The sequence below is a fragment of the Pristiophorus japonicus genome, chromosome 13 (assembly GCF_044704955.1).
Source record: "Pristiophorus japonicus isolate sPriJap1 chromosome 13, sPriJap1.hap1, whole genome shotgun sequence".
Classification (NCBI taxonomy): Eukaryota; Metazoa; Chordata; class Chondrichthyes; family Pristiophoridae; genus Pristiophorus; species Pristiophorus japonicus.
Window position 1 is genome coordinate 148720579 of NC_091989.1, and position 21917 is coordinate 148742495.

General features: G+C 45.1%; 1 protein-coding gene across 1 annotated transcript in view; it reads right to left on the reverse strand.

Moving 5' to 3' along the window:
* The window catches only part of zcchc14 (zinc finger, CCHC domain containing 14), a 150149-nt gene that overhangs the window by 24966 nt on the left and 103266 nt on the right, over window positions 1-21917 (reverse strand). The window contains exons 9-11 of the mRNA XM_070898109.1: window positions 13454-13545; window positions 5987-6114; window positions 1468-1611 (exon numbers count right to left, since the gene is read on the reverse strand). Of these exons, the coding sequence (XP_070754210.1) occupies window positions 1468-1611; window positions 5987-6114; window positions 13454-13545 (364 nt within the window). The remainder of the gene's footprint in view (window positions 1-1467; window positions 1612-5986; window positions 6115-13453; window positions 13546-21917) is intronic.

Here is a 21917-nt window from a genome sequence, read left to right on the forward strand (position 1 = left end):
AATCAATTCTCCAACACTGATGTCCTTCAGATTTACAAAAATATACTGCCAATACTCTGGTACCTCACCAATTAACCACTCTACACCTGTAGGCCCAGATATCAATATCACAGCTAAGCCCCATCATGTCCTTTCCCGACATCCACACATACAATCTTTCCTATTAATCTTTGCTAGTAATCAAGAATCTGGCTGATTTTTCCCCTCTCTAGTTGAGAGACATAGAGGCCAGGTGCAGAGCCCCATTCCCACAGCAACTGATCTAGCTCAGCACAGAACGCAAAACTATCTTTCTGGTGCAAAACCATATCAGGTCATACATTTACCCATAGAGTCATTGGTGGAGCTAGAAATATAGACATTTGTGCAGAACTTATAAAAAGATATTAATGTACATTACATGCTTCACTATGCTCTTTTGACATCATGCTTTACATCAAGTATAAACCACTTTTGAGTCTTCAAATGATCACTGGGACGAACAATGGAGAGAAAATCTAGTATCTTAGCAGACTGCAGTAATATTTTTATAGCAATTTGGTTTCATCATACAAAATGAAAACCATTTTGTTGTAATCTATATTAACACATTATGGTATTCTATGCTATTTTCTAAGTTAACAATTCAGAACTTCATAAAATGACGTAGCAAATTGCTGAAAGTATCTTTTTTTATATTTGAAAATTTGTTTCTAATTTTCTCCATCTCTCCTGAAGTCACTGACGTGGTTCCACAGGAGTCCAGTTTACCCTTTTCATGTAGAAGCCAAGAGAATGAACCTTGGGAAGCTATTTAACAGTGAAACTCAATCGCGTACCACTTGATCCACACATGTAGCAATTACCAATGGGAGGCTCAGCAGATTTCCCCCTCCCTTGTCCAATGCACTGATGTTAACAATAGCACTTCTACTGCTCGCCTGGATGAGATCAGTTACCACAGGCAAGTTTATGGAAAACCAAATCTACAATGCAAATTTCCCATCAGTTGTCAATGGTTTTGGGCTTTGTGTTCAAGATTTTGTTTCCATTTCTGCATTCAATTTTTAAAAAAATCTCGTGGATGCCTTAAAGTCACACAGACAGTTATACTGAATGGAGAAGCATCCATCCAATAATAAAGAAGGCAGCAATAAGAGAGAAGCAGTTTGTCCTGGTTAAAACACAATAACGCCTTTTATATTATGACAAATTAACTGATTGGAAAATTATAAATCATCAGAACATTTCCAAGAATTTGATTGTTTTATCATCTTCATACATGAGGCAAATTCAGGATTTACACGCAGAGCAATAAAATTGCTAATTATAAAATACCAGCAACACTAATCTTCCTTGCAATATATGTAATCCGACGATAATGAAATTAAGTGCAGAACACAATAACATCTGTCGGATGTCAGTAGTAAAACTAACGCAATTATCTCTGCTGATATTCTTCAGCCTCATCAAGTTCTAGAAACTTACGTCTGTCATTTTCATCTGCACTATCTGAACTCTCCTCCCTTCCCTGGATTCCGATTGGACTTGATGGTGAACTGGAATATTCAGAGGAAGATCCACTATCTTTAGTTCCTGGGCGACTGTGCTGTTCTACCTCCACTCGGAATTCTGTTAGCAAACAGAAAACAATGAGTCATGAATACACTCCAGATTTAAAAATTAAAGGCATACCAAAGAAAAAAAAGGATATTGAGTGTCTATTGAAAACTATTGTATTGAATTACTCAGCTGTATTGGGCATTTGTATCAGAGCAGAAAAGACACACCAGCACATGGTGATATATATTTTAGATAGGAATAGTGAAAAAAATTACTTTCATATTTTATCCCAAATCAGCAGCTATCAAAGTGAAAACAAACTGTACAACACAAAATTATTTGATTTTATCCTAATACAGATAAAAAAGTACTAATGTATGAGCAACAACATTTTGGACAGTTATTTTCTCCAAGAAGTAGAAGAAAGAAATTAAGAGAAATACCAACTTTCACATCCTCAGGCTTTATAGCCAAGGAATTACTTTCGAAGTACAGTCATTCTTTTTTTACACAAATGTGTACACAGTAGTCTCCCACAAATAGCAGATTTTTTTTAATACAAATGATAACAATTATGAGAACTTAGGTGTATTAAAGGAGGATATGGAATAATTGTTGGAGTTAACTGTTCAAAATGAATTGATTCTGAAAAAAAATAGTAAAACTCAAGGTGCATGTCATTAGGCAGGTATCGAAGGCAGAAGAAAAAAGTCAGAGTAGATAATAAATCAGAGTAGATAATGTCAGAGTCGCTAACAGAGGCTCTGGCCACAATTTTACAATCTTTCTTAAATATGCAAATTGCCTCATTAGACTGGTATGTAGCACATTTGAACACAAAAGGGGTGAAGAATAAACAAGATAACTATAGACCAGTTAGTCTAATGTCAATTGTGGGCAAACTCTGAGAATTAATTATTCAAGGATAATATAACAGCAAATGCTTTTATAAATATATGATTAGGAGAGTGGTAAAGGGGAAAGTGAGCCGATTAAACACAGATGCAGGTGACATTAATATGGACAATAAGGAAATGGCAGACTTGTTAAATGAGTATCTGTTTTTATAGTGGAGGGAGAGGACAAAATACCTATAGTACAAGGGAATCTAAAAATAAGTCAAGGGGAGCTACTTAGTGGATTTAATGCAAGTAAGAAATTGGTAATGGAGAAAATAATGGGAATTAAAATAGACAAATCTTCAGGACTTGATGATTTCCATCCCAGGGCATTAAAATAAATAGGAAATTATGAATGCATTAGTCATAATTCAGGAATCGTGCCCTGGCATTAGAAAATTGCAAATGTCGTTGGTGCTGGAATTCCGATGTCCCGGGTCCGTACGAAGTTTCTACGGACCCGGGAAGGCACTGGAAAAGCCAGTTTTCAGGACGCAATGTACATGCACTGAAAACCGGCTTTTCCGATCCGTCAAGTTTCTAGCTTGACAGATCATCCGCGGATCGGGAGCAAGGAAATTTGCAGGGCAAGATTTCCGATATTTACGGATATCTTGCCCAGCAAATGTCCTCAAAAATCTTGCGCTTTAAAAAGCAGGCATTTAAAAATACACCAAAACATTTTAAAATAAAGTTATAAAAACACATTTTATTCTTAAAAACCCTCCCCACTATGGTAAGTTTATTTTTTACCATAATTCTGACTCCACAGCGTGCAATCGTTGGCCCCGACAGGTTACCCGCCCAGAAGTCAGTCTGATTGACAGGCTTGGCTTCCAGTTGGGCGGAGAATACTCTGAAGGAAGCCACAGGACCAGGTAGGTCTGATCCCCGACCCCAGGGCGAGGGTCCGATCCCCGACCGTGTGGGGTGTCTGATCCCAAGGGGGGGGGTCCAATTCCACGACCCAGGGGTGGGTGTCTGATCCCTGAACATGAGGGAGCTTGCAAGGCCGGGAGGAAGCACTCCTACCTCTCCTGGCCCACTTACCTTCTCCCTGAGGCTGTCCTAGCCTCGCTGCAGCTACCGGGTTTCGAGGCCCAGGAAACCCGACAGGCCATTGTAAAACCTGAAAAACAAGTTAAATCTGAGGCTTTCAGCCTTGTAACATATTTAAAATGTCAACCCGCCTCCTGGTAGCAGATTGGCTGCCTGGCCCTTGTCCTGCCTCAGTAAAACCTGGAAGTTAGCAGGTTGGGGCCGGCAACGCGACGCACTCGTGATTTTTGTCCATTTAACCCCCCACCCGCTCACCCATGTTAAAATTCCCCCCAGAGTGACTGAGCACTTGGACAAGTATGAGCTGATCAAAGAAAGTCAGCATGGACTTGTCAAGGATAGGCCATGACTGAAAAATCTAGTTGAATTTCTTGAGGCGGTCACTAATGAGGTAGAAAAGGAGTGTCTATGGATGTTATCTATATAGTCTTTCAGAAGGCATTCGATAATATTCCACAAAAAAGATTACTGGCAACAGTGAGAGCGCACAGAATCGGAAGTAGCCTTTTAACTTGAGATGGAAATTGGTTGGGAGGTAGGTGTCACAGAGAGTGGGGATAAAGAGTATATACTCAGATTGACCGGATGTGTCAAGTGGTATCCCCCAGGGATCTGTTGTGGGGCCTCAACTTTTCACCATATTTATTAATTACTTGGATGAAAGAATTGAAAGTTGTATCTCCAAGTTTGCAGATGACATTAAATTAGGTGGGACAGTAAGTAGTGCAAATGGAGGGGAGAGTGGTGGAGGTGGGGGGCGGAGAAACCCAGGGCGGGGGACAGAGGGGCCACATTGCAGCGAAGGTCTGGAGGGTGGGGGTGGGGGTGCGGTGTGTTGGAGGGGCGGGCCTGGGGGCTCTGTGCCTCGGTGCGGGGAGTGTTCAGAGTGGGGTGGACGGGTTGACTGCGCAGATCGCGGATGGTGGATGTGGTGTGGTTGGCGTCACGGGGGCGTGGCTCCGGGATGGCCAGGGCTGGGGGCTCGACATCCGGGGGCGTTCAGCATTTGGGAAGGATTCGGTCGGGACGGGGCGGGTTGGGTGCGGGGAGAGTGTTCTCGGTGTTGGGCGAGTCCGGAGCTGGGGGTGGCACGCTCTTGGGATGGGGGTGCGCTGTTTGGGGCTGGGATTGGGAGAGACTTCTTCACTCGGGGAGTTGTTGGCCTGTGGGGTACCCTGCCGCGGAGAGTTGTTGATGCTAGTTCATTGGATGTGTTCGGGAGGGAGTTGGATCTGGTCCTTGCAGCTGGGGGGGGTCAGGGGGGTGTGGAGGGGGTGTGGCGGGGGGAGGTGCTGGGGTGGGTGATCAGCCATGATCTTGTTGAATGCGGTGCAGGCTTGAAGGGCCGAATGGCCTACTCCTGCACCTATTTTCTATGTTTCTATTAAATGGGAGCAGGAATTTGCAAAGGGACATTAACAGATGAAGTGAGTGGGCAAAAATATGGCAGGTTGAGTTCAATGTTGGCAAGTGTGATGTCATCCACTTTGGACTTACGAAAGATATGGAAAGAAACTAGGAAGTATAGAGAAGCAAAGAGATTTGGGAGTACAAATACACAAGGGTGTCAAGAGATATGCAGCTAAGGCAGGTAAATTGAGTTGAGATACAGATCAGCTATGATCTAATTGAATAGTGGAGCAGGCTTGAGGAGCTGAATGATCTAGTCTTGTTTCTGTAAATGGATTTTCAAAAGGCATTTGATGAAGTGTCTCACAAGAGGCTCATTAGAAAAAAAAAATCAGGCATATGGTATGAGGAAATGCAGCAGCATGGATAAAAAGTTAGTTGCAGGACAGGACACAAAGAGTTAAAGTCTTGCTCAGATTAGAGAAGGGTTGGAAGTGGTGTGCCTCCGGGGCAAGTGCTGGGTCTACCTTTGTTCTCTGTGTATTTATAGATGATTTGGATTTGTAAATAGGGAGCATTAACTTAAAATGTCATGGATACACAAAAGTAGGAGGTATAGCAGCAAACAGTCAAGAGGATTTTAAACAACTTCAGGATATCATACACAGGCTAGCATAAAGAGCAGACACATGGTAGATGCAATTTAATCACTGCAGCTTTCCATTGTACTAAAATCAAAGGCATACACTTATCATAAGAAGCATCACAACACTGATCATCGCCGACTAACTTCTCGATGGTGCTTTCAACAGGCGTTCGGTCTCTAATGTACATATTTAAGGAGCCCATATTTTAGGGGACCTCCCACAAGTTTTGCATTGGAACCAATGCCTGCACAGACTGGGTGTGGGCCATCCACTACTATACCCGATACATACCAACTTCTACCCCAGAGAGTCATCCTAGCACAGTTTATTCACTCCTAAAACATATTAAGCTAGCCAGCAATATATAACCTGAAGAAATGCAAAGCAATGAATGCAGGGGGCAGTCATATCGTCAAAAGAGTTTTGTTTTGTTAATGGAATATAGACTTTTAAGTGTAAATATTTGATTATGACTTTTTTAGTAATTACCTGCAGCAGGATTGCAGCGGATCGAGTGAATAGGACCAAAATGACTTGTTGGCGTAACCCGTGCAATTCCAGCACTGGAAACAGGTGACTGACCCACACTGTTGATACTTCTTTTCTCAGACTTCTCTCTGTGGATCACAGTAAAGTTAACTTCGGAATGGAAGAAATATGATGACCAGAAAGTATTACATTTCCAATTTAATTTAGTTTCAAATTAGGCAGCTGCTTGTCTGCGTTTGTTAAGAGAAATATGTATTTATTTTTATGCTCCTCGTTTAACATGCACCTTTCCCATGCTGAAGAGCTGGGCAGAGGTAATACTCTTTTAGCATGTTTACTTAACTGTACAGAATCCCTAAATTCAGCAGTAGCACAGTAAAATAAGTGAGACAGTACTGCTGCCACTGTAGGACCCAAAAGATGGGGGCGCGAAATTGGGATCAGTAGTGCCCGTTGTTTAGCTGCTTTGGATGCTGCTTGGATATCAAAATAGCGTCTGATGCATGCACTTGTGGGGCAAATCACACTGGATGCTATGTTGATGAGAGTATTAGCAAGCGCGCAGCTAACATCCTCCGGAGGTATGCAGAGCAGGCAGATCATGATGTCAATCTGCGTGCAGTGCCTATTTGGAGCTCAACGCTCCAGCCAATGCCCTCTCTTAAACTCACATGGCTGAACATGCATTAAGCAGCAGGAAGGACCGCCCCCACCAACACTATTTCAAGGGATCAACTACTTATAGATTAGTTGCTGATTGGATTCTTCCGGCTGTTGGTACGATTCTACAAATGTTTGGTGCTTTCCATTGTTCTTTCAAGTTGCGAAAGTCTACAAAGAGTGGTGTGGTAAGTGCTGAAGGACTTTTTACTGACTTTAAGGCTTCTGCACAGACCACTTGCTGCCAGACATGGATGCATTTGTAGGCATTCACTTTGGAATACAGCATGAGTGAGAGAATGAGCAGAGGCCACGCAGAGCAGGACGAGTTGCTAGAAGAGGGAGGAGGAAGAGGGGAGAAGGGCTCTCAGCAGGAAGTCATATCCGCCCAGGGTGTTCAGGGAGCAATTATCCTACCTGATGAACCTCAGCATGGAACAATGTGTGAGACATCTGCGCTTCAGTAAGGATGTCCTCACTAAAATCTGCTATGTGCTGCAGCCACAACTGCAACCTCAGAGCAGGGCAAGGACCACATTACCAGTGGCTGTGAAGGTGACCGAAGTGTTGAACTTTTATGCATCTGGATCCTTCCAGCCTGGAACTGGAGATATTTGCAACATCTTGAAGTTTGCTGTCCAATGTTGTGTATAGGTCTCCAAGGCTCTCTATTCAAAGAGAGCTGACTACATTTATTCTTTCTTGCCAGAAACCAACAGGCGGAGAAAGCACATGACTTTGCTAGTATTGCAGGCCTCCCTAAGGCATGCATATAGTTTTGCGGTTGCCGCATGTCAACTCTGCTGTCCGTGAAGAACTATGTTAAATGCGATACCAGCAACTGCAATCCCAATACCCCATTTAACAACAGTCCAAAACCTTACTTTTACTCTGTCACTAACCAACACAGCGTCCGCTTGGCCACAATACATAAATAAAAGACACTGCAAAATAAACATTCCAAACAAAATTTATAAATCAAATCATGCCATTTTGCATACAAATGTAAATTAATCATCCTTGTGCGTTCCCTTCGTGCCTGTCTTCCTCTGTCCAATTGCTCCTATGCAGTGCTACTCCAGTGGCTGCAGCATGGCTGGTGGAAGGCTGCTGACTTTCAATGAGGGATACTGCAGATGGCCTTGGAGGATGACCTCAAGCAGCTCTGGGCCTAGAAGGCCCGGCTTGCGGATGGCACCATCTCGTCAGTAGTGTGGGTTGGCTAGCTGACCGGCAACAGCAAGCGCACTGCGGAGTGGCAGTGGTGGAAGGACAAATGCTGTCATCCTGAGAGAGAACAGCAGGTTTGTGCTCCATAGAACCACTCCCCTGGGCAGTGCCACAGCAATTCTACTAATCTGCTGGAGGCACTTCCGAACTTGCCCCTCCGCCTCCCCCCCCCCCCCCATCCCAGGAGGCCATTCCGACCAACGCTTCCAATCTCCCCCGTGAGGCCCTCCAATCTTCTGCCCCGCCTCCTCCCCAAAACCTCCGATCTCCTACACTACCAACTCTTTCAACCTCATCCAGGCCTCCGATCCCTCCCTCCTCTCTGCTCTGTGGCTGCGGCCTGGTGTCAAAGGCCTACCTGCCCGATAGCCAGCCAGCCTCTCAATCTGGCTGGTTGTGGCCAGGAAACGGAGACAAAAAATGTTATTCAGGTCCTGCTGCTAAATTCAGCAGGACCCAAGGGAAATCATCCTTCATGGTCAGTAAGATAATGGGACTAAAGGCAGATAAATTCTCTGGGATATGATGGCTTGCATCCTAGGGTCGTAAGAGAAATAGCAGCAGGGATAGTGGATGCACTGGTTGTAATTTACCAAAATTCCCTTTATTCTGGGGAGGTCCCAGCAGATTGGAAAACTGCAAATGTAACGCACCTATTTAAACAAGGAGGCAGACAAAAAGCAGAAAACTATAGACCAGTTAGCCTAACATCTGTGGTTGGGAAAATGTTGGAGTCTATTATTAAAGAAACAGTAGCAGGGCATTTGGAAAAGCATAATTCGGTCAGGCAGCATCAGCATGGATTTATGAAGGGGAAGTCCTGTTTGACAAATTGGCTAGAATTCATTGAGGCTGTAACGAACAGGGTGGATAAAGGGGAACCAGTGGATGTGGTGTATTTGGACTTCCAGAAGGCATTTGACAAGGTGCCACATAAAAGGTTACTGCACAAGGTAAAAGCTCACGGGGTTGGGGGTAATATATTAGCATGGATAGAGGATTGGCTAACTAACAGAAAACAGAGAGCCAGGATAAATGGTTCATTCTCTGGTTGGCAACCAGTAACTAGTGGGGTGCCGCAGGGATCAGTGCTGGGACCCCAACTATTTCTAATCTATATTAACGACTTGGAAGAAGGGACCGAGTGTAATGTAACCAAGTTTGCTGACGATACAAAGATGGGAGGAAAAGCAATGTGTGAGGAGGACACAAAAAAATCTGCAAAAGGACATAGACAGGCTAAGTGAATGGGCAAAAATTTGGCTGATGGAGTATAATGTTGGATAGTGTGAGGTCATGCACTTTGGCAAAAAAAAAATCAAAGAAAAATGTATTATTTAAATGGAGAAAAATTGCAAAGTGCTGCAGTACAGCGGGACCTGGGTGTACTTGTGCATGAAACACAAAAGGTTAGTATTCAGGTACAGCAAGTGATCAGGAAGGCCAATGGAATCTTGGCCTTTATTGCAAAGGGGATGGAGTATAAAAGCAGGGAAGTCTTGCTACAGTTATACAGGGTATTGGTGAGGCCACACCCGGAATACTGCGTGCAGTTTTGGTTTCCATATTTATGAAAGGATATACTTGCTTTGGAGGCAGTTCAGAGAAGGTTCACTAGGTTGATTCCAGAGATGAGGGGGTTGACCTATGAGGAAAGGTTAAGTAGGTTGGGCCTCTACTCACTGGAATTCAGAAGATTGAGAGGTGATCTTATCGAAACATCTTATTGACAAGGTGGTTGCAGAGAGAATGGGCCAAAGTTTCGAGCCGCGCCTAGAACGGTGCAGTCCTGACCTAGACGCCCGTTTTTCGCGCCACAAAGTGCGCCTAAAAAAAACCTCCGTATTCTCCACCTCCCTGCAGGTCCTCTGGCCCTCGGCGCAGCGCTGCAGGAGCTGTAGGGGGCGGAGCCAGGTCCCTGCGCTGAAAACAGTGCCGGGACCTCTGCACATGCGCGCTACAATGGGCGCGCAAGTGCAGTAGCTCCAGGCGCCCGAAACTGTGTGGGAGGGGCCCGAAGCACGCAACCCCTAGCCCTGGCCGAATGGCCTCACTGGGGCTGCGTGAATAAGGCTCCTCCCACGGCCAGCTCCTGCTTCCTCCCGACCCGACTCGACTCCCGCCTCCGGACCGGACCCGACACCTGCTCCCCCTGGACCGGACCCGCCACCCGCTTCCCCTCCCCCGACACCCGCTCCCCCACCGCCCCCCCCCGTGACCCGACTGCCGCTCCCCCCCCCGCCCCCGGACTGGATCCGACCTGACCTCCCTCCCCCCGACCTGACCTCCCTCTCCCTCCCTCCCTCCCTTCCTCCCCCCGACCCGAACCGAACCGACCTCCCTCCCACCAACCTCCCGACCCGACCCAATGCCACCTACCTGTAAATCTGGTGCTGGGGACGGGCCCTGCCCGAAGTCTCGGGACCAGCCCTTTCAGCTTCCCTCCCCCTTCTCCTTCCCCCCCACCCCCCCCAATCTCCTTCTCCCCCGCTCCCCAATCTCCTCCCCCCCCATCTCCTTCGCCCCCCATCTCCTTTCTCCCCCTTCTCCCCCATCCCTCCCCCTTCTCCCCCCCTTGCTGTCAGAAACACAGACACTGACAGACAGAGAATGAGAGACACACAGACAGACAGAGAGATAGAGACACTGACAGAGACACACTGAGGGGGGCATCCCAGCACGCTGTTGGAGGGCTCCCGGTGCTGCAGTCGGTAAGTAGAAAATGTTTTATTTATTGATTTAAAAAAAAAATTATTTCTTATTAATTTTTTTTGATTGATTTATTGGTTGATTTATTGATGTATTTATCATTTATTATTGATGATGGCTCTTTATTTGTAAAACTGAAGTGTTTAATGTTTGTAAACTTCCCTTTAAACACCACCCCCCCCCCCCCCCACCATTCCCTACACCTGATTTGTAACCTACGCCTGATTTTCTAAAGTGTAGACAAGGTTTTTTCGAGCATACAAAAATCTTCACTTACTCCATTCTAAGTTAGTTTGGAGTAAGTTTTTACTCACGAAACTTTGAAATCAGGCGTAAGTGGCCGGACACGCCCCCTTTTGAAAAAAAATTCTGTTCCAAAGTGAAACTGTTCTAACTGACTAGAACTGGAGCAAACTAAATGACGAGAATTCCGATTTCTAAGATACTCCGTTCTACACCAGTTGCTCCTAAAAATCAGGAGCAAATCATGTGGAAACTTGGGGCCAACGTTTCCACTGATGAGGGAGACTAGAACTGGGGGCATAATCTTAGAATAAGGGGCTGCCCATTTAAAACAGAGATGAGGAGAAATTTATTTTCTCAGTGGGTTATAAATCTGTGGAATTCGCTGCCTCAGAAAGCTGTGGAAGCTGGGACATTGAATAAATTTAAGACAGGGCTTAGACAGTTTCTTAACCGATAAGGGAATAAGGAGTTATGAGGAGCGGGCAGGGAAGTGGACCCGAGTCCATGATCGGATCAGCGCAAGATCATATAAAATGGCGGAGCAGGCTCGAGGGGCCGTATGGCCTACTCCTGCTCCTATTTCCTATGTTCTTATGGTTAAAATAGCTCTCCCCACTCCGTCCCCACTTCCAAGGGCTGAAGTCACAAATCTTACTTAAAAAAACAGCTGCTCATATGTTTACACGTGTAGTTTTTCTGCCGTCTCAATATACAGGTATATGGAATCGACCCTATATATATATAAAAATGCTGCTGCAAGTTCCACATCAATGAGGCTTCGAGTTAATACTGTTAACATAAAAACAACCTCAGACAAACTATAATGTAACTGCTTATATCAAAGACCAGACTGGGAAAATCCATTCAATGATTTCCCATTCTTACTCCAAGGAAGAACCCAGCACTTGCTGGGGATTCTCTCAACTCAATTGAGATCAGGGACTCACACTGCAGAGAAATGCATGCCAGAATCCCTGGCCTACAAATCCACAATGCAATAGATTTGTGTACCAAACTACAGAATCAGTTTTATAATAACTTCACATTTTCAACTGCTACTTTTAGGACAATAGCACCACAAAAAACTTGGAGTATGGACTAGAAGACAGATGTAACACAGCTTCGACAATTCCATCTTATTATAGGACAAGAGACCTGATAATCCTACAGTAAATTGCCGCTCTGAAATTGTTCAATGTTGGATGGCATACCCCAAAATATAAATTTGAATATGATTTAAACTGTGCTCATTTCAGACACATTTCCTGCTTACTTTCTGACCAGCATTTAGACATGAATTTTTTTTTTTAATTACTGGATGTTTTTAAATCTTTTGCAACTTCAGGATGGCAATTCATTGTTGTATTAGAGGGTGGCTTGGCTTATGACAAGATGGCAGTCCTGTAACTTTAGCAAAGGATCATGTTTTTCAGACTAAATTTATCCTGAAAGTTATGGTACTTAGGTTCCTCCAAATATTGTGCACCTCTGCATATCTTGTATGAACATGCTAATGCAATAGCAAGCCAGCATTGAAATAACTTCTAACCTGACAAATAAAAATACACATAAAACTGGACAAATAAAAGGTTTTATACAGAGTACACACATCACTCCATATTCCTAAATTACATGCAATACTTCCTTCCAACACATATATTCAGAAATAAAATGAAAAATAAAATGCAACACCTTCGCACATGGTTACAAATGTAAAAGAAATGTCATTAATGCTCAGTGTGACCTGTGGGATTGACCATGCATGCAATACAATGTTGTCCCTAAAGAGGAAGCATAGGTTCTAAATTAAGGCAATGGAAGGGAAACAGTTTATTAACTTATCAAATCAAAATTAAACTGAGAACAATTTTCTTGAGATATTATAATATCTATTCCAGAATAATTTAAAATGTAACAGGCCAACTAATTTTAATCCAGTATTTATACTATTCAAAAAGTGACTACCTACAAAAGGCTGAGGTTAATCTGTTGCAAACCCAATAACCACCCTTCCCCTAAGAATTTTGTTTAAAATTAATTTAAAATAAAAACACTCTCTCTAGATTTTATCAGTGTTGTCCTTTATTGTACTTCACCTATTCTATAAATGCATACATGCAATTTCTTAGCCAATGCAGGCATCCAGGTAACCTTCTTCCCACATGATAAAGCCCCATTTGGTAAAGATCTAGCAGATGTGACTGTGCTCCCCCTCCTATTTTTCTATCCACTGTTGTGGAGAGATGTCTAGTGTCACTTTGCATCTCTCTATCAGAACAACAGAAGTCATAAACTTACTGAGAATTGCGGGGTAAATGTTTATATTCATTTGTTTTGGCACTCTATTGTGCTAGAAGAATGAAAAAGGTTCATCCAAATTGAAAAAAAATCAGCAATCAAGTCCTCAAGAACAGCAATAAAAATTAAGCCAATATTTTATCCAACTACCAAAATAGCAGTTAAGCATCACTGGAACTCAAACGAAGTAGGAATGATTGTATGCTGCCAAATTGTCAGCATAATTAATAGATCAAAGAGTTGTGAATCTTTGAGTAGAGCCTATGATTATACACACATCTCTACATTAAATTCTTATAAAATAAACCATTTTTAAAAACCTACTTTTCAAGCTCTAATTGCATCTTCAGCTTTTTCTTCGCTCCTAAAGTGAGTGTTTCAAATTTGTTCAGATCTTCTTCAGTAAGACTGAGGAACTACAAAAAAACATGTTATTAATCAAAGTGGAAATACAAAATTAATCCAGAATTTAATTTTTAACCACCACTTAACATGTCAAAGAGGTCATTTACCAGAAAGGCTTAAAACATCTGTTTCAGAGACTTGTTTTATTTTGTGGAGAACACTGAAGTCCATACAGCTTTGCATTGTCTTTAGAAACGGTCTCTAAATACCATGGCTGTGCCTTGTTTATCTAGCCCGCTCTTCAAGAGAGGTTCAATTTCCAGATATAAGTAACATATACTGCTGTCAATTCACAAGGGAAAGGACTTCGTAAAACTGCTTTTTAAAGAAATTCACACCCTATAGAGTCAGAATATTTTCCTCACTCAGATGTAAGTGAAGTATCATTCTGGATAGTCCCGCTAGTTCTTTAAATTAGAAGAGCCAGCAATAGCAAGAGCTCATAGCCCCAGACCATGCGAGAAAGAAAAATGAGAGAAAGATTGGGAGGAAGCTTAGTATGTGGGAGCTGAATCCTTTTCAAAGATTGAGGAAGACTACAACTAATCTGACAGGATTTCTAAATTATTCAAACCCCAAATACGGATATGATCATACCCAGAGTTTGTAGGGTTTAACTGATAAATCCTTTAAGGCAGAATTTTGAAATTGCACTTATATTGACAAATTATGTTGAAAAGAACACAAATGAAAAACAAAAACAAATATTCTCACCAGGTGCTCACCATAAACTCAAGTCTGATTTAAAAAATCTCAGCTGTCCCAGAAATCGTGACCAGAGGTTTCCCATGCTCTGATTTCCTTTTTCTGGGTGATTGCTTGCTCCACTTTAACTTAATCTTATGCTGATTTTAATTAAATAAAAACAGATCTGAAACATCCACGATATGAAATTAAGCGAAACTGGAAAAAGCGCTAAAATAATCACCAAGCCACCCAAAATCAGCAAGAACCAAAAGCCGCCTAATAATACTATAGGAATGTCAAAGCAGAACAAAAATCAATGGAAAAATTCTGAAAGAAGCAGATTTTCAGGCCACCTTAAAGCACAGCTGTGTCAAAGCAGCTATTCTCCTTACCGGTCAAAATTGTAACCCTTACTGAAAGCATGCATCCTGCTCCGCTGTGCCTTTTCCCAAATAGAATGAGCTTTAACTTTCCTCAATAGGAATTCTCTTTGCAGTTCTGCAAAATAGCCACTGGATTTGGGCAACTCAACTGAAGCAATCATGTAAGTAACTTCTTTAGATTTACAGGATTTATAGATCAGTGTCCTGTACTGCCCAGCCAGGAGTGACATGAGGAAATACACTCCACTATCTACATTTACTACCCTCTGTTTAATAGCTGGTTTATATTGGGTTGTTATATGTTGACCACACTAAGAAGACAATGTGCAAATCCACATGTGGGGTTATAAAGAGCTTCAGGAGCTTTCTGTCCAGATCTGCAGGATTTATACATCTGTGCCCTATATCTCCGAGTCTTATAGAAACATAGAAAATAGGTGCAGGAGTAGGCCATTCGGCCCTTCGAGCCTGCACCGCCATTCAACAAGATCATGGCTGATCACCCATCCCAGCACCTCCCCCCCACGCCCCCTCCACACTCCCCCGACCCCCTCAGCCGCAAGGACCATATCCAACTCCCTCCCGAACACATTGAAATGAACTGGCATCAACAACTCTCCGCGGCAGGGAACCCCACAGGCCAACAACACCCCGAGTGAAGAAGTCTCTCCCAATCCCAGCCCCAAACAGCCCACCCCCCCATCCCAAGAGCGTGCCACCCCCCGGCTCCGGACCCACCCAACACCGGGAACACTCCCCCCGCACCCAACCCGCCCCGTCCCATCAGAATCCTTCCAAAATGCCGAACACCCCCGGATGGCGAGCCCCCAGCCCCGGCCACCCCGGAGCCACGCCCCCGCGACGCCAACTACACCACATCCACCAACCGCCATCTGCACAGTCAACCCGTCCACCCCACTCTGAACATTCCCGTACCGAGGCACAGAGCCCCCAGGCCCGCCCCTCCAACACACTTTGCCCCCCCCAGACCTCCGCTACAATGTGGCCCCTCCTGTCCCCCGCCCTGGGTTTCTCCGCACCCCACCTCCACCACTCTCCCCTCCATCCCCCGCCCCCGTCTCTCCTCATCTTCCCTCTGCCTCCCCGCACAGGCTCCCATCTTGGGGGTGGTAACCTTCTGGGGTAGGGAATTTTAGCCCCCAGCGTGGAAGTCCTGCTCCCGCCAATTATGATACATTCACAAACAGCAGAATCTCACTAAAGCCATGTTTATGAGTAGGGACATTAATATCTAAATTGCAAGCAAACACAATTTAAAATCAATTTTGTTACTGCACAATAGTCCAATCTATTTGTTAGGGGGACACCAGTTCCAGTGGTGACCTTTTTGTCTCCTTTTCTTTCTAATTGATTACCTTGTGAATAACGGATTCTGATTAAAGATTGAGCAGAACCAGCAGAAGAGAAAAAAATCAAATGCATGTGCAGCTAGCTGCAGCAAACTATTGCAAATTAACCCTGAATGACATTCAAAGCTGGAGAAGCTTGTAATTTTGGATCATTTTACCCTCCAGGATGTAAAGGGAGATCAGATGACCAGAGACATTTAGAGGAAGAAAGAAATACTTCCAGTGTTCCTGTAAAAAAATGTATTTGAAACCCTGCGTGAGTGTGCAGTGCTGTAGAGTACTGCACTGTATATGGACTGTGGGTTCTACGAAAGTACCTAATGGTCCCGGAGGTTCGGAGACTTGCAGACCTGGCCCTCTACGCGAAGGCTTTCGTAGGGGCATACGCCGACCCGACCTGGGAGGGAACACCACCACTGGCAGCGGAGGATAAAGGGGGAGCACCCCAGGACTCAGCACGCTGATCCGACCCGACCTGGGAGGGAACACCAACACCGGCAGCGGAGGATAAAGGAGGAGCTAGTCACTGCAAGGAGAAATGCAAGCTGTCCCAAGAGGGCGACAGAAGCGAAGAGGGCGACAAAATCAACGTCATCGAAATCCAGGTAGTTGATTGGTGGTGTGTTTTAAGCGAGACCGTCGGATCTCGTGGAGTCGGGACTTAGGAGCGGGAGGAGCCGGAGGTCGGAGCAGAGGTCGGGACAGGAGGCCTGGAGCAGCGGCGAGGTTGGGGCCCAGGGAAGGAGCAGCACAGGCCAACAGGAAGATCGTGAGGACTATACTGCGTCCTATGAATCCCAGGGAGAGAGGGCCTGTGGAAAGGAAGAAGGAGGACAGTAGGAGTATGTGTGTGTGTATGAACTAGACCCATGCAGCTGAGCCTGGTCTCCAGTCATCTTGGAGCTCCTTGCCACTGAACGCTTTCCTTCGGGTTCAAATGCTCCCGGATTAGTGTGCACAAATCGTCGTACAATTTCTCCGTGGGTTTCGCTGGAGTGAGCATATTCTTCATGAGGCCATACGTTGGTGCCCCACAGACGGTGAGGAGGATCGCCTTTCGTTTGGCAGCACTCTCTTCCCCATCTAGCTCGTTGGCCACGAAGTATTGGTCGAGTCGCTCCACAAAATCATCTCCCTCCAAAAATGTCTCCAGGATGCCTACTTTTCTCTGCATCTTTGGGTTCGCTATCTGTATCTCATCACCAGTTGTTGTGTATGGAGAAAGAGTCAGACGGAACACTGTGAGCTCAAAGTAAAGTGTGACCTTAGTCTTTCAGTGCAGGTCTCCAGAGTGCCTCTCCAACCTGTGAAGCCTCCTTAAATACCTGTGCTCCCAAGGGATTATGGGATCCCTTGGGACTCCAGGGGACGAGCCTCTGGTGGCTGTTCAGAGTAAATACAAGTATACATATATAACATAACCAACATCTTGTTCTGTCAGAGAGACAAGTACAAGGCTTCATAGCAACACTCTCGCTCCAAGCACTGGAATCTGCTCGACTACATCATGTCTAAGCGAGGGACCGCAAGGACGTGCAGATTACCCATGCCATGACAGGAGCTGATGACTGCTGGACGGGCCACCGCTTAATCCGCTCTATCACCTCCATCAAGGTAGCCCCAAAACAGTGGCGACAACAGCAACAATGCCGCAGGAAAATCACCGCTGGAGGCCCTGCTAAGAAAACCCTATTCAGCCAACGCCTCACTACCAACCTGACGACTCCCAGTGATCCAGAGACGCAGAGTATCCACAGTGCCTGGTCTGCCCTCAAGGCCTCCATAATTAGCACCTGTGAAGAGACGATCGGTCACTTGACCATGAAATACCAAGACTGGTTCGACGAGAGCGACCACGAGATCCAGAAGCTAATAAGCTGCAAGTGCAAGGCATTCTTGAACTGGAAACAGCAACACAACTCAAGAGCAAGAAAGCAGCTCTACAGATGTCTGAAGGCCAAGGTCCAACAAAAAACTCGCGACCGAAAGAACAGATGGTGGGTGGAGAAAGCGCAGGAGATCCAACAACTAGCCGACAACCACGACGTGCGTGGTTTCTTTAGCGCAGTCAAGACCACTTGCGGCCCAAGCACCCAAGGCCCTACCCCACTGCAGGCCAAGAACGGAGAGGTACTCATCAATGACAGAGAGGCAGTCAGTGCCGCTGGAAGGAGCACTTTGAAGATCTCCTCAACCAAGACTCTGTCTTCGACTCCATCCCACATAATACTACCCGTCACCACCTTAGCACTACCCTGTGAGGTTGAAAAGGCCATCCGACAACTGAAGAACAATGAGGCCTCAGGAGCAGATGGAATCCCACCGAAGCACTAAAACATGGCGGAGAAACACAATTCGCATGAATACATGAACTAATTTCTCTTATTTGGTGGAAGAAGGAGAGCATGCCAGGGGATCTCAGAGACGCCATAATCATGACCATCTTCAAGAAAGGGAACAAGTCCGTTTTCGGTAATTACAGAGGAGTTTCCCTGTTGTCTGCCACAGGGAAAGTCATCGCAAGAATCCTCCTCAATCGCCTTCTCCTGGTGGCTGAAGAGCTCCTCACAGAGTCACAATGCGGATTCTACCCACTAAGAGGCACAATGGACATGATCTTCACCGCGGGTCAAACTCAAGAGAAATGCAGGGAACACCACCAACCTCTGTACATGGCCTTCTTTGACCTCACAAAGGCCTTCGACACTGTCAACCATGAGGGATTATGGAGCATCCTCCTCAAGTTCGCTGCTCTCAAAGGTTTGTCACCATCCTCCGCCTGCTTCATGATGACATGCAAGCAGTGATCCTGACCAACGGATCCACCACAGACCCAATTCACGTACGGACCAGGGTCAAGTAAGGCTGTGTCATCGCACCAATGTGCTTCTCAATCTTTCTTGCTGCAATGCTCCATCTCACCCTCAGTAAGCTCCCCACTTGAGTGGAGCTAATCTACAGAACAAACGGGAAACTGTCGCCTCCAGTCCAGGTCCAATGTTGTCCCATCCTTTGTCACTGAATTACAGTATGCAGACGACGCTTGCGTTTGCGCACACTCGGAAGTCGAACTACAAACCGTCGTCAACACCTTCACAGAAGCGTACGAGAGCGTGGGCCTTACACTAAACATCTGTAAGACAAAGATCCTCTACCAACCTGCTCTCGCCACACAGCACTGCCTCCCGATTATTAAAATCCACGACGAGGCCTTGGACAACGTGGACCATTTTCCATACATCAGGAGCCTACTGTCAACAAGGGCAGATGTCGATGACGAAGTCCAACATCACCTTCAGTGTGCGAGTGCAGCCTTCGGTCACCTAAGGAAGAGAGTGTTTGAAGACCAGGACCTCAAACCTTGCACCAAGCTCATGGTCTACAGAACGGTAGTGATACCTGCCCTCCTATATGCTTCAGAGACATGGACCACGTCCAGTAGGCACCTCAAAGCACTGGAGAAGTACCACCAACGCTGTCTCCGCAAGATCCTACAAATCCATTGGCAGGATAGGCGCACCAATGTCAGTGTTCTCGCTCAGGCCAACATCCCCAGCATCGAAGCATTGACTACACTCAATCAGCTCCAATGGACGGGCCACATCGTCTGCATGCCTGATACGAAATTCCCAAAACAAGCGCTCTACTTGGAGCTCCGACACGGCAAACGAGCCCCAGGTGGGCAGAGGAAACACAAGAACATAAGAAATAGGAGCAGGAGCAGGCCATACAGTCCCTCGAGCCTGTTCCGCCATTTAATATGATCATGGCTGATCCGATCATGGACTCAGGTCCACTTCCCTGCCCGCTCCCCATAACCCCTTAATCCCTTATCGGTTAAGAAGCTGTCTATCTCTATCTTAAATTTATTCAATGTCCCGGCTTTCACAGCTCTCTGAGGCAGTGAATTTCACAGATTTACAACCCTCAGAGAAGAAATTCCTCCTCATCTCAGTTTTAAATGGGCGGCTCCTTATTCTAAGATTATGCCCCCTAGTTCGAGTCTCCCCTATCAGTGGAAACATCCTCTCTGCATCACCTCTCATTCTTCTGAATTCTGAATGTTTCATGGACACCCTCAAAGCCTCCTTGAAAAAGTGCAACATCCCCACTGACACCTGGGATTCCCTGGACCGAGACTGCTCAAAGTGGAGGAGAAGCATCCGGTAAGGCGTCGAACACCTCGAGGCTCTTCGCCAGAAACAAGCAAAGGCCAAGTGCAAGCAGTGGAAGGAGCACACGACAACTCAAGCACCCCACTTACCCATCCCTTCACCCAATGTCCCTTCAACCACCGTCTGCCCCATCTGTAACAAAGACTGTAGGTCCCGCAACGGACTCATCAGTCACCTGAGAACTCATTTTTAGTGTGGAAGCAAGTCATCCTCGACTCCAAGAGACTGCCTAAGACACGTATCCCAGGAGCGTATGGGTTTCGTACGCATCAATGGGATCATGTGGGCCGACCCAACCTATAAGAGTAGGGGGAATTCCCATTCATACCTATGGTAATTCTGTATATACGGAACCAAAATAAGTATGAATGGGAATACCCCCAAAAACACAGAAACACTGAAAATAACTATTTAAAAAAAAAATCACATATTTCAAATAAAAATGGAATTTAATTAATTATTTAAAACAAAAATTTAGCTCAACTCTCTGCCTGCAGAGGCCCTTTAGTTTCAGATGCGTGCGATCCGTCAAGAGAATTTTTGACAGATCGCACGTGCCGGGTTTAAAAGGAAGACTTGGACTTATATAACGCCTTTCACGACTACCGGTTGTCTCAAAGCGCTTTATGAAGTACTTGTTGGAGTGTGGTCACTGTTGTAATGTGGGAAGATATGTTTAGGCGCGTGCACTTCGCATACCTAAACCCGTAACCTGTGGGGACCCCACAAGCGCGTGCGCACATCGTATGCGTCCGTGGGGAAGCACAATTTCAGGCACGGTCACTTTCCACAGATGCCCTCCCCTTGAAAATAAATCTTGACTTATTCCTGTCCACACACATGGACTTCCATCAGAGATAGCCGGAGAATAATTATGAACCGTAACCCTGGCCAGTTTTTTTCCTCCTAACTCAAGTTCACCGAGGCCAATTGCAGCATCCCTACAACTTCCCTGGCTGAGATCAGATAATTCAGCAGAGACCAGGAGTCTGGGACTCTGGGATGTTTCTAGTCTGTATGGCTCAACTATGCATTGGATAAACTTGTTCAACCATCAAGAGAGTGTATATTCACTTCTTTAAAAAAAATCAGATTGAAAGCCCCAGTTCCAAAAGTGCAATTTATGGAGATGATACATCAATAAAACTATCATGAATCACTTGGCAACATTTTAGTCTATGAAAATGACTCTTTGATGAGGCACGGACAAACTCCACATCCTAAATTAGGCCTCAGTGGAATGTAACATATTGGTGATAAAAGTTACTGGAGAAGCATCTTTAAAATATTTATAGTTCTTAAAGGGTGGTGCAAACATAGACCAAATCCAAGATTAGATTCAACTCACACTTTTGGAGATAAAGCAAAATTAAATATTCTGGTGCTGCAGTTTAATCTAAAATTGCCTAATCTGTTTGGTATCGACTAAAGCTAAGACAACAGCACGGCAAGCAAGTTGTGGCCACGATCTGGATGAGGATAAGAGGATGAGATAAAAACGAGGAAGAAGATGAAGGGGAAGAGACAGGAAATACTTTTCACTTGAAAAACAATAGTGCCAGGAGTGGTCTTGTTCTACTGCTCTTAAACAGCACAAAACAGGTGAGGATAAAGTAGCTTCATGGGGTTACATTGAGAAAAATTCTTAAGAAATACCAGGGCGAAATTGCCCTCTGCCCCAAACGGGGCGGATAATTCGAATTAAATGAAGATTTTCCGCCCGAATCCATGGGGCGGAGAATAGAGAGAAATTGCCCTCTTATGTTGC